This window comes from Myotis myotis, unplaced genomic scaffold (assembly GCF_014108235.1).
Source record: "Myotis myotis isolate mMyoMyo1 unplaced genomic scaffold, mMyoMyo1.p scaffold_m19_p_3, whole genome shotgun sequence".
NCBI lineage: Eukaryota > Metazoa > Chordata > Mammalia > Chiroptera > Vespertilionidae > Myotis > Myotis myotis.
The window spans coordinates 56,485,561-56,499,292 of NW_023416335.1; the positions used below are offsets into that span (position 1 = coordinate 56,485,561).

The 13,732-nt window shown below is 43.0% G+C and overlaps 1 protein-coding gene and 1 long non-coding RNA gene across 3 annotated transcripts; one reads left to right on the plus strand and one right to left on the minus strand.

Moving 5' to 3' along the window:
- Window positions 1-386: 386 nt before the first annotated feature.
- Window positions 387-10,699, minus strand: CLN5 (CLN5 intracellular trafficking protein). 2 transcript variants are annotated; one of them, XR_004966005.1, is made up of 5 exons: window positions 10,462-10,699; window positions 7,221-7,386; window positions 6,098-6,323; window positions 5,924-5,997; window positions 3,002-3,139 (listed from the first exon to the last, which is right to left on the minus strand). XR_004966005.1 is itself a non-coding variant. In XM_036298707.1 (4 exons), exons 1-4 carry the CDS (start codon window positions 10,614-10,616, stop codon window positions 2,628-2,630), a joined length of 1,059 nt encoding a protein of 352 aa, XP_036154600.1. In that variant the 5' UTR covers window positions 10,617-10,691; the 3' UTR covers window positions 387-2,627. The 2 variants fall into 2 exon arrangements, 1 of the variants encoding a protein (XP_036154600.1); XM_036298707.1 differs by lacking the exon at window positions 5,924-5,997 and having other exon boundaries at window positions 387-3,139; window positions 10,462-10,691.
- Window positions 7,383-10,112, plus strand: LOC118650337. Its single transcript, XR_004966006.1, has 2 exons — window positions 7,383-9,304; window positions 9,814-10,112. It is a non-coding gene; the product is annotated as an uncharacterized LOC118650337 (long non-coding RNA).
- Window positions 10,700-13,732: the final 3,033 nt, after the last annotated feature.

Consider the following 13,732-nt stretch of genomic DNA (forward strand, 5'->3'; position numbering starts at 1 on the left):
AACTTCCTAATACTGTTTTTTCTGATTTCTAAAGAGCCAATTTTGATTGAGGGTTTCAAATACTTAGAGTTCAGTAATTTCACCTTTTGACTATATTCCTCTATAACAGTGGTTCTCAACCTTCCTAATGCCGCGACCCTTTCATACAGTTCCTCATGTTGTGGTGACCCCCAATTTCATTGTTACAAATTGAACATAATTAAAGCATAGTGATTAATCACAAAAACAATATGTTATATATGTGTTTTCTGATGGTCTTAGGTGACCCCTGTGAAAGGGTCGTTTGACTCCCCAAAGGGTCACAGCCCACAGGTTGAGAGCCACTGCTCTATAAGAATATATTTATGCCAGTTTGTGGGTATACTTATCTTAATACTGAGCCAGAATTAATAAGTGAGGGTATATTTATTGTAATGTTAAGCCCTTATATAATTCAAACTTCAACAAAATGGTTTTTCTCTTAAGAAACAGAGGAAATTTTATCAATTTACAACTTAACAAAAAAGTAGCAATAACACTGAAGTTATACAGTATTTCAAAGGTCTGCATTTAATTGGTAAATTCCTGCGTGGCCCAACTCCTATTTTGAAAACATTGTTGAGCCATCTCTATTGCAAAGCCCTACTTCATCTTTTAAGGACAGTTCGAGAGGTTTAGAAAATTCTTAAGAAGTACTTACTTATATGAATGTTATGCTTTTTGTGATAGTCACCTGAGTCTGCTACTTTCACGGAATTTCTTCATTTATTAGTATTCTTAGGAACAATTAAAAATCTTGAATGCTTTTTTAACGTAACTATTAGAATATTGCTTAAAAATTCAAGTTCCATCTACAGATGTCCTCATTCAGCTTTGCTCTGGAACCAAGTTCTGTGGTGCACAGCTAACAAACTTAGCACAGGAGTTTGCTTATTATCCCAATGCAACTCTGTAAATCTAAACTACTGTTTTCCTGGAACAACTCTCCTAAGAACCCAGTAAAAGATGGCCTTACCCAGCTGTAGCAAGTAGATAGAGATAATGCAAAGATCCAAGTTCTCCCTATGTACTTGAGTGAGGCTCTGCAATTTCTCAAGCTATCTGTAGTAAAGGGCTGGGTTTTTCTTTTCAGGCTATCGTATAGTGCCTATAATTTGAAAAATAAAAGTGAATTCCTAGACAAATGCATTATAAAATGACATAAAATACAAGCCCTATTTTTTAAAAATTAGATTCAACAGAAACAAAATTACTCCAACGAGTTGAAGTTTCTAAATGCTTCCTATCAGTATCTGTACTTCTCTCCTAAGGGCCATGATGCAGGCATTGGTCTGAGGACACACCAGTGCTGACAAAGCTTGCTTGAGAGTGCGTCCCGTTCAGTCAGTAGAACTTGGCTCAAACGTGGCTCTTAACGCTCGCTGGGTAGCCATGGAAAAGTCACTTACGCTTTCTAAGGCCGACTTACTCGTGTGGACCAGGTAGGTAATATCCAAGCTTAGGCTTTTTATGAGACCCCAGAGATCATGTACTAACCTCTCAGGAAGCACTCAAATGTTAACAGAAACTGAATATGACTGGTACAGTAAACACTGAACACAGGGTTTTTTCTCTCTGATTCTCGCTTCATCATCTTACTGTTTTTTCCATGAATAGAGACAATGTGTTCAGCTGATCATCAGACACTTAAAGGACCCTGTAACCTTGTTTGGTGGCCCTAATTGGAAGTACAACTACTTGGAGACCCTGCCAAAAACCCGTCCTCTTGATGAGAAGTTTACCCTCTTCCTCCAAGCTGGCAGCTACAGTGGGCAGAGGGGGGGCTACAGTGGCAGTGAAGGAGTCAGGGCACCTATGACCCAGACATGTCTGCAGTCAGTAACGCCCATTAGTTTCATTAGGCAAGATCCAGTTCGTTCTTCGATTAATCTTTATAGCTACTATTTATTGTGACCTACTATGTCAAACATACATGGCTTCAATCTTTACAACAGTCCTCACAGATGAATCATTTTAGAGCTAAGGAAACTAAGTTCGAAGGTATTAAGTTGCCTATATCACACAATGCCAGTTACTAGCTAGTTCTAAAATACTAGCCAAACACTTGTGCTCTTTTTCATCTGGAACCACAGCCACTCTACATATGGCGTCCAGATTAGTGTTTAGCTTTAAGTGGACGGAACAAAATCAAACTAATAGAGCAGTTCCAAAAGCTGCAAGAGCTGTAAAGTCAGTCTAAACTACCAAAGAGTACTTAAGTGTCAAAGGGTAACTACCATACCAGAAGACAATAGCTCCTACCATGAAAACGTCACTGGGGCTAATTTTAAAATCTTGGTACACTATATTCATGATTTTAAAATGTTGGGTATAAAAAGCCTATCTAGCTGATATAAACTGTAATTCTCCATGTTAATAAAGGGTTGGGAGATTGAAATCAAGATCACATAATGTGCTCACTTTGGCCAACACTATTAGAGTTTCAGCTTCTTTCCAAAAAAATTCCTGAGATATTATTATGCAGCAATTCTGCCCCTGTGCATTTTACCCCAAGGAAGAAAGGCCTAAAAAGTACACAAATGTAAAACAACTCCATGAAAGACTGATATGCTGGTGGTAGAAGGATACAAATCAGTAGAATAAAGATTTTATAAACCAGAGATTGTATTGTTTCTGTTAGGTAAAGGGATTTCTTCATATGTTATTTTAATAAAAGGAAATTTCATAGGTAAAAACCAATATTCAAAATTATAAAACAAATAGAACTGTCTGTGTATAACCACTGCATCAAAAATTTTCACAAGACTCAAGAGAAATTCTTTAGTTGACAAATATGGTTTGAAGGGGTAATAAAACCTTTTTATGGCTAAAGCAAGAGTCTCATTTCCAGTTGGCCCAAAAACAGATGTTTCATTTCCCAAAAAAGTAGGTTCTCCACTGTAAAGAAATATTCTTGTGTAGTTGGTTTCTATCTTCTTGAACTCTGCTCCAAGTTCCGCCAACTTCTTATATGTCCTTAACACAAATTTGGAACAGTCGTAGGATTCAAACCATGTCTCTGCCCCTTTTTCTGGGCTGGCTTGGACAGTCCATGTCTCATAATAAATCCCTGTTTCATTGTCCTGTTTTACCCACTGTGCCATTTTGTTAAACATGTTTCCTAGTGAAAAAAAAAAAATCACTTATGTGAATATTAAAATTAATCATGTTAGTTTTAAGTCAAATGTTCTAACCAGATTAAGGCTATAGATGTACATACATAAACAATAGTTTTTGAATTTCCAAACCTGCATCTCACAATAGGACTCCAAGCTCCGCCAGTTTTTATTCCATGTTCAAGGCACTAGCTATTTCTTAATTGTAAACATTAGATATAATAATAGGCTGTATAAAGATGAGTTTTACATACACTAATTTTATAGTTATTTAAGCTATAATCAAAAGCAAAACTATACACATACAGAAGTTGTCTTTCTTTACCCCTCTCAACCTTGTATTCAGAGGCAAAAGAGAAAAAGAAAGCAGGGGAAATTGTGTAAGAGGAAAGAGTGAATGGGGTAAAGAGTTCAAGAAGAACTGAGGAGGGTGAAATGCGGAGCTCAGTCACAAGGCATGGCATGCGTGCAGTCTGCGTGGCTCCTGGGGAATAGCTAGAGAAGGCTGCCTCCCAATGTGATAAGAGGACGCGCTGTACCCCGCCCGCCTAGAACATTTGGTATTTGCCTTCCTTCCTGTACTTGCAGCTGTTGAGATTCTGCTTACAACCTTCCTACCCACCACACATTCTTCCAGTAAATCAACTAAAACTGGAAATGTTTTTGGCCAAGTTCATGGACTATATGGACTCCTGGATGGCTAACAGTCCCTCCTACCACCTTGTACCAGAGCACAGGAGCCTCTAAATCAGCGGTTCTCAACCTGTGGGTCGCGACCCCTTTGGGGGTCGAACGACCCTTTCACAGGGGTCGCCTAAGACCATCGGAAAACACATATACCATTACATACTGTTTTTGTGATTAATCACTATGCTTTAATTATGTTCAATTTGTAACAATGAAAATACATCCTGCATATCAGATATTTACATTATGATTCATAACAGTAGCAAAATTACAGTTATGAAGTAGCAACGAAAATAATTTTGTGGTTGGGGGTCACCACAACATGAGGAACTGTATTAAAGGGTCGCGGCATTAGGAAGGTTGAGAACCACTGCTCTAAATGGTAACAAAGCACTGTACTCTGCATGTTTACATCTGGGCATTTGTAAAGCCTAAAAGAGCCTGGCCCCAACATTTCACTTTGTCACTATAGATGATTCTTAGGTTACTCCAACTGGAATCTGTAAAATCAGTACTTCATGCTATAAAATAGAGTGGCTATTTTATCAATTTCTTGGTGCCCTTGACCGGAATCGAACCTGGGACCCTTCAGTCTGCAGGCCGACGCTCTATCCACTGAGCCAAACCAGTCAGGGCCGATTTTATAGAATTAAAATTTTATAGAATTAAACCTGTTTTCTTAAAACTGGGGAGACTGTTCTTAGCATTCTTCAACTTGGAAAAGCCAGTCCTGTGATTAAAAGATAAGAATGCTTTGAAACACTGTTTTGTAACATGAGAAAAGGCTAATGGATATGATTAATCGCAGAGCAGATGGATAACTTAAAAAATTTAAGTACTGGCATATTACAAAATATATTCCAGGAAATAGTGATCTCTTGTTCATATGACAGTATGTTTATGACAGAAGGAAGAATTTTCAGATAATGAGGTGGGAGGAAATGAGAAAGGAGAGATGTGAACTGGCCTAGAATGAAAGAAAGAGTAGCTATTTATTATACCGAACACTATTTTAAAAAAAATGAACTTTTATATTATTGGAATGGTTTGTAGCAATTAGAAAGTAGAAAACGGCATGGTATATAGTTGAAAGAAAGATTAGAAAACAGCACAGCATATAGTTAAAATATCCCCAGATGACATGTAAGAGACACCAATTCTATTCCTGGTTCTACATTAACCTATGTGACCTTAAAAGACAGGTAGGTCATGCCACCTGGCTGAACTTTAATTCCTTATTTGTAAAAAAAAGTACCTTATCTTCCCCACTGAACACAATCCAATATGCTCTGTAAAGAGCTGTACAAGTGGAAAGCATGGTAATTTCCTCAAGTCCTGTGGTTCATTGAATAGTTCTTATAACAAACAGTGGTTTTGTTATTTTCACTTTTGTGAAGAACAACAATTTATAATGTAGAGTCCTATAAATTATATGGGCAAGCTCCCTACCTCTAAAAGGCTCATCCTCATTCTATACACAAGCAATGAGTCAATAAGATAAAATGTGACCAGTTTCTGATACAAGTTCTGCTGAATTCCTTTCTTTATCACTAACTAAATGCAACACGCACACAGTAAAATTCCAACTGTTTTAGCAACTTTCAAATACTGGCACATGCAAGAGAACAGAAAATCTCAGAGATAAAATATTTAAATTGCTCAAGAGGCCTCAAATATGTGAGATCATATGTTTTAGGAGGCAATGTACAAAGTAGTTAAGAAAAGAGTTAATAAGGCTTGACTGCCAAGTTTGCAGTCCCACTTCCTTAGTTGTGGGACTTTTAGCTCATTGTGCCTCAGTTTCCCTATCTGTAAAATGGGAAAAATAATAGCAACTATCTCAGGGGGCTGCTGTGATTATAAATGCTGTGATATATGTAAAGTACTCAGAACATGAGTGGTGGCTATTATTATTTTAATGTATCATCACTAAAAGCCTCTTCCCAGATTCAGTTAACAGGTCCTTCAATGAATTATTTTTTTCAGGCATTTTATGTATTTCCCTCTATTATTTAAGAAGTCCAATTAAATTGTGTAAAGTGTTTTATCATGTCATTTATTTTTACCATAGGAATAAAAGAGATAAGCTACTCATCACTTACAGTTGAAGTTTTGCATGATTAACAGTTTGGGTCAAAGGTTGGTGGTTCCAGAAGTACATTTTATAAATTGACCCCTATAAAGTAAGACATTACTGAAATGCCTCAATGAAAAAAATTTCTATCATTTAGATATTGATGCAATCATCAAATAATGCCGTATTTTTTTTAACTTACCTGATATGGTTGCTACTTGAACTAACGTCCCATTCTCCTTCCAGTGACCATCATCAATTCCTTCAAAAAAGCAGGCAGCTCCTTGATTACACCAGAATGGGGCATTCATTTCAGGTCGGAGATGGGGAAATGTGCAGTTTCCAAGTTGGAAAAGTTCATACCATTCCATTGTGTAGTTCTTGCCAGTTAAAGTACTCTTGAATCCAATGGCATCGTGCATAATTTTCTGTGTAAAGATCATACAGGCATAAAAGTATCTGTGAAGCAACCACTGGTCCAGGAACCAGAGGGAGAAAATGTGATAGATATACCACAAATGCAGGTCAAGCAGAACAACTGTTCAGCTGTTCCTTCTTCCATGATGCCTCTCGGTCCACTTTATAGCTCCTCAAATTTCAGACCCTCATCCACTCTGATTGCCACTGCAGCTCACCTCAGATCAGGAAAACGTATGCTATGTGGACTGTTCCTAATTTCCTTATATCTTAGAATGAGTGTGAGAGACCCCCATGCCACAGTCTCAGGAAGGAACTCTATGTACCTCACAGGGGGTGAGACACTCAAATGGTGGACTAACCCAGGAAAAGTACATTCAACAGGACCTGAAAATGAAGAAGTGTTTCCTGACTGCTTTGCCCTTTCCTCTGGGCCTCCTCCCTTCCTACTTTTCCAGGAGCTGAGTACAGGAATTGGGTTTGGATTCAGAATATTAAAAGGAATGAGAGCAACTGCATTTACTATTGTCAGGATCACGAAACCTGATAATGTTGGGTTTTTTTTGATTATTCATTTTTTAAAAAATATTTTATTGATTTCAGAGAGGAAGGGAGAGGGAAAGATAGAAACATCATTGATGAGAGAATTTGATTGGCTGCCTCCTGCACACCCCCTACTGGGGATCAAGCCCGCAACCTGGGCATGTGCCCTGACCGGGAATCAAACCCTGACCTCCTGGTTCATAGGTCGATGCCCAACCCCTGAGCCACGCTGGCCGGGCTTGACTACTCATTCTAAATACACGCAGAGCAAAACCAATAAACATAATCTAAACTATTTCCTCAAATCCACTTAATAATGACATAATTTAATTAACTAAACTTGTAAGATCAAGATACATCCTTACCAAGTGTCCCAGGAGGTCTCCATATTTAAATTCCCATACTGGGGCTTGTAACCGAAAGACTTCAATGACATCATCACCCTTCATAACTGGGGTAGGGGAGCCAGTTGGACAGAAAGTGTATTTAGCTTGACAGTAAGGATCTGGTGCCGGACGGAAGGAAAAGCGTCTAATAAAGAAAAAGAAACCATCAACTTAGGATGCTTCTTCTTGCACATTTTAAAACCCAAATTTTAACTTCACTGTCAATAACATTTTTAGAGAAAACATTTAAAGCTAAGCCCATAGCATATAAATATACATTTTATTTATCCTGTGAACAAACTCCAATGATTTCTTTTACAGCAAAAGATACATTTAAAACACGTGGATAATAGCATGCTTCCCTGTTTCTTGCTCCCACTGGGAGAATTTTGAAGATGGGGACCATACCTTAAAGTTATAGCTCTAGATCTTATTTAGTAGACAAATGTTTACTAAATAAAGGAATAGTTTTCAAATGATACTTAATTTCCCAAACAATCCATATGCTAAGTGCTAAGATTATTCAAAGATAATTATGATTAAATAGAATATGTTTACTATTTTCTTAAAAATTCACTAATATTCCTTAAACCAGTATTTATTGAGGACTTACTATGTGTAGGACACTATACTAGGAAGGAGGGAAATAGAAATTATAATGTCATTCCCTTCCTCCAGGCGCTTTGGGTCTGGGCTGGGAAGACATTAAACAATGAAGTAGGTGCTGGCCAGGGGTGGGCAAACTTTTTGACTCGAGGGCCACAATGGGTTCTTAAACTGGACCGGAGGGCCGGAACAAAAGCATGGAGTGTTTGTGTGAACTAATATAAATTCAAAGTAAACATCATTACGTAAAAGGGTAGTTTTATTCATTTCAAACGGGCCGAATCCGCCCGCTGGCCCTCATTTGCCCACGGCTGTCTAGACCAAAGAAATACACAAAGTCCTATGGACACAAAAGAGGAAGAAATCATTTCCACCTGTATGGGATAGGTGGGCGTGAGGAGGTCAAAGAGAGAGATGAAGATGTGGCCTAGGTTTTTAAGCTACTTTTGAAGATTAGGACAGAAAGGGAGAGAAAACACTAAGTATTATAAGCACAACACACTGGGAGAGTCTCTGGTAGGTAATTAAGACCGGCCTTTAGGCTTCCAGGCAGGAGTGGTGAGAGGAGAGGGAGGCAGCCGAACCCCCTGAGTCCTACCACCGGGAGGGCAGAGTCGAGGAGTCAGCATAAAGGATTTTAAGTAGCAGATCTGATATGACTGATTTTGCTGTAAAATAAACCTTATTTTATAAATTAGAAGAAGGTAGAGAGGCCAAATTAAGGCTGAGAGGTCAGTTTTAGGAGGTTACTTAAATAATGCAACAAGAAAAGAAAGTGGCCTGAGAAGGCCTTGGCAATAGGACTACAGCTGAATTCAGCTCAATGTTTACTGGTCACCTCCCATATTAGACACGGGGAGAAAAGGTGAAAGGGAAAGAAGCTACCTATATCTGTGCTCTAAGAAGCCTAGATCCCTGAGGTTCCAGCTAGAGCTGCTGTTTTACAATCCTAGCACATCAACAAAAATTCTTATTTTAATTGAAATCTAGATGTTAGCCAAAAAAAGTAACAACCCTCAGGAACATTGCCCAGATTCAGGTATACTCACCTGTTTGATAGGTGCTTACCTGGTTTAAACAAACGTTTAATTATGTATGTCTCACCTGCCCACTGCAAAACCTATTTTACGTCTAAGGTAATTTCTAAAGCATAATTTAAGTCCACACTTAATAAATTTTCTTGTATACAGGTGAGGTTATTAGATAGCAACATATACTTAATATTTGAAACTGTTTAACATAAGAAGTCATACTCAATACCCTGCCCTTAAATCAAGTAGTTTCGCATTTACACTTTCCTCCTTGTTTTATTGAATATTTAATTTTTACTTCCTATGAACATTTTATTAACATTTCCCAGAGCACCAGCATCAACCCCAAACTTCTCTTTTCATGTACAGCAAGCAAAACAAGAACTGGTGAAAAACACTCCGTGAGCAAAATCCACTAATATCCAGGTTTGACAACAGTTGGCATTTACTAGGTTTAATCCTCCCAACAAAACTAAGGTAGTGCTACCACTATCCCCACTTTCTGACGGAGGACATGTGGGCGCAGAGGTACTCAACAACTTTGCCAAGATCTACACAGCTAGTCATGATGGTGCCGGATCTGGCCAGCGGCAGGTGGAATCCGAAACTCACTCCCAACTCACTATTTTGTCATCTAAAATAGTTGTGTTTTCTTTCTATATATAGTATGATTTTACTTTTTTTATTGATTTCAGAGAGGGAGGGAGAGGAAGAGAGAGATTGAAACACCAATGATGAGAATCACTGACTGGCTGCCTCCTGCACCCCCACACTGGGGATGAGCCCCGCCTGCGCCCTGACCTGAATGGAACCCTGATGGCCATGCTCACCGGCTGGGCTGAGCCTCACCGGCTGGGCTAGTTTTTATGCGTTTTCAAAGCTGCTGGCCTTTCGCGAGCCCCATGTGACAGCATGTTTTCTTTCTCTTTGTTTAGCCACCTGACAGTATCGGGCCAAGTAAATACTCTTCTAGGTCAAAGGCTGGATTCTGCCTCAAGGTTTTGCAGCCCCCGCGCTTGACTTGCGACCAGCGTCCTACCTCCGGGCTTAAGACGGCGGGCGAAGGAAGTGTCACCCGCCCGCCTGGGACTCCCCGGGACATCGGACTTTCAGTGCTAAAAACGGGAAGTCCCCGCGAACCGAGCCCAGGGGATGCTGCTGTAAAGTCTGCCAAAGGTTATGCACTCACGGTAGCTAATGATGGCGTAACATAATAAATGTGAAGTTAAAAGTCCCCACTGTTCAAAGAGTCTAAAAGTGACGCGATAAAATAGCTTTACTTCCCTTTTCTTCCAGCATTCAGGTCAGCCCTGGGTCTGTCCCCTCCTCACTGACGCCAAGAGTCCCTAAGAGAGAGGCCCCAGGGCGGCACGCAACAGGCAGGAGCCACTCCTGCGCTCCCAACTTCCTTCCACACCGCGCCGGGGTTTGCCCACCGCCCCGGGACCCGGACGCCACGCCCCCCGCGCGCGCCCGCCGCCCCGCGCGCGCCCGCCGCCCCGCGCGCGCCCGCCGCCCCGCGCGCGCCCGCCGCCCCGCGCGCGCCCGCCGCCCCGCGCGCGCCCGCCGCCCCGCGCGCTCACCTGTAGGGCACAGGCCACTGGCGCCTGGAGGGCGCGCCCGCGGCTGCCGCCAGCCCGAGCAGCGCCAGAGCCCAGAGCCAAGGCGCGCGCCCCAGGGCCGCGCCCGCGCGCCGCAGCCCCCGGGTCCCCAGGCCGGTGCCCCCTGTCTGCGCCATGCGACGGCTCCCGGTGTTTCCGGCGCCTCCGGAGCCCGGCGACTGCGGAGGGCCGTGAGCTGAGCATGCGCGGAGCCACACCGCCGCCCCGTGGGCTCTCGTGACTCAGTCGCCAGTCTGCGCGTTCTGCCCTCTGCCCTCTGCCCTGGCCCTGGCCCGAGACTCGTTCGCCCGGCGCAGGAAGCCTTCCTGAGCTTGGGGGCGGGACTCTCTCGGCCCAGTTCCCTTCCTCCCGGGTGTCCTGAAGCTCCATCAGGTCTTGGCCTCTATTCTTTCTGAACCCACTGGGTGCTGGGTGCGGGGTGGGATGGGGGGGCGGGGGGCAGGGTTGGGGGAAGGGACTGGATGTGTTGGGTCTTCTGACCTAACTTCTTGGTTTAAAGATCACCTTTCCTTTGGAGCTTCTTCTGACTGCCCCCTTCCCCCCCTTTTTGGGCTCCTTTCTGCCCTGTCCCACAGGCCCAGAGTAGGTGACAACGAACATTTGAGTGAAGGAGAGTCTTTGGGATGTTGGATGCAATGGGAAGGCAATCATGAGATCGGTGTTACAATGGCCAACACTAACAAATACAGCAGGGGCTGCTGCTCCAGGTGTGGGAGACAGACAGACATGAGCAGAGCAAGGAGGACGGGCCAGTTACAGGTCACCAGGGTGGAGCATGGGTACCTGGTAAAGGGAGCATTCTAAGAACAAGGGTCTCCCCCCAGCGTGACTTTTCCTCCCCTGGCATGTCGCTAGTCATGCTGATTTGCCCCTTTAGAGAGGCACAAGGGGGCTGAGGACAGCCTTTAAGCACGAAGCCCCAGGAACAGTGAGGTTCTGACCCTCATCCAATACATTTAGGCCTCAGTTGTGTTTCAGCTCCGGGCTCAGAAAAGCAGCAAAACCCGACAAGTAACTTCACAGCTGGCCACAGGGCCAGCTGCATTGACTAAGACCTGGTGCCAACCAATCAGGGCACACCTGGCAAGCTGATGAATATTCTGTTGGGTCATCCCCTGGGATCTCTCCTAAAATCACCCTTAAAAGCCCTTCGGACAGCGGACCCAGCATGGTCGCCCCGCTCAGGAGCAGGCTGGTGTCTTTCCCTGCCCCCTCTCCTTCCCAGGGGTGCATTACCTTTACCCTCTTCTCCTAAGCTCCAAGGGTTGGTTTTTTGTTGTTGTTGTTTTTTGCCTCTGTAACTTGTTTCCTGAGACCATTTCTTCTAGAAATTACTTTTTCTACCTTTGTGATTTGCCAAATAAACGTTCTCTTATAGTTTGAGTCTTGGCTCTGAATGCTTTCCTAGCCAGAACTCAAGTACTGAGGTTATTGAACCCAGGTCCGATCTGACCCCATGGGTCTAACACCAGGTGCCATTCTCGAAGCCTTCAACATAAACTCTAATCTACTCACTCATTCCCCCCCCCCCCCCCCCCCCCCCCACGTTCTTCCTTGTTTGGCTCTACCACTTCAGTAGGGAAGAAGATTCTATATTATCCTCTTTTCTTTGACACTTCAGCCACCTCAAGAAAACTACAGATCAGCTGCCCTGCTTTATGACTTACTATGCTGTTACACACAGATGTTGGGTTATGTCTATAAATAGAACATTAAAGGCGTCCCTTATAGTCACTTGTTTTACAAGAGATCAGCAGCCTGCTGAGCTGTTAGGCCAGAGCTTTCCAATACCCTCACTTCACTCCGAAAGGAGTTTTAGGGACAAAATAGGCAGGTTTCGGGAGTTTTAGGAATAAAGAGGGCCCATGGGAGAGGAAGGCATAGGTGAGGGCTTGGAGCTGCCAGAAGGCATACATTCACAGAGAGAGTTAAAAAAAAAAGTGCCACAGGATAAGGGGAGAGGAAGACATCCATTCACAGAAGATAAGGAAAAGCCACAGCATATGGGGAAAAAGGGGAACAAACTTTCACAGAGGATAGAGAAATGCCAGCCGATATGGGAGAAAGAGGAAAACAGATTTTCACAGGCGATAGAGAAATGTTACAAGATAAGGCGGAGAGAAAGACAGGGGCACCAGGTGGGGTTTGGGCTTTGAAGGTGATATTCTGCCCAAGGAGTGACCAATTAGAAGGGAAGTATCAAGAGACAAAGAACTACAACCTTTATAAACCTTTACAAAAAAGAGTTTAGTGGTCTACCCCTGGGACCCCCTCCTTATGTGGGAGTCTGTATTTGCTCCCAATAAATTTCCACTCTTCATCTATCACCTTTTGCCCATGGCTTCAGGCTTCCAACCCATCTGGACAAGAAACCTAGAAAGAAATCACCCTTGCATCCTGCTCAGGAAAACAACCCAAATCAACTCACATGACTGAGCCATCACAATGCTTGTAAGTATATAATAAGCGAGGTGACTACAATGGCCAGAGTTGACCACCTAGGTGAGACCATCACTGGCTTCTCCTGGCCTGCCAGGCCTTCTGAGGGCTGATGGGAAGTGGTTCTGCTTCCCTTCCTGCCCCCACCAAACACCTTTGCCCACTTGCTGCACCAGGTTGGGGAGTTCTGTTGAGGTTCAGGCAGGGCCCCATTTTAACACCTGCTTATCTAAGCATTTAGGTGGCTCCAATCCTAGCCCTCCTCCACATATAAGCCTAGTTCAAAGTCAAGTCTAAAGACCTACCCAAGATGAGAGGGAACAAATCCTTGCTGTGAAAGCTGAAATGTGATGTTAGATTTGTAGGGCACCTGCAGGATTTCCTGCGGACTAGCACTTGAGGACGGCTTAAGACTAATTAAAAGAAACAGTTCTTCAACGCAATATTGTATAAATAATGGGACCATACACTAGACCAGTGGTTGGCAAACCGCTGCTCAAGAGCCACATGTGGCTCTTGGGCCCCTTGAGTGTGGCTCTTCCACAAAATACCACTTGCGGGCGTGCACGTACAGTGTGATTGAAACTTCGTGGCCCAAGCACAGAAGTCGGTTTTCGGCCTGGGCGAGTCTATTTTGAAGAAGTGGCATTAGAAGAAGTGGGGGTACGTTTGCTGAGGTCGACCCCTCAGGTTGAGGACATTTCTAGCAAAGGCCAGCTTAGGAGTACCCTAATTAAGTTAATAACAATGTACCTGCCTATATAGTTTAAGTTTAAAAAATTTGGCTCTCAAA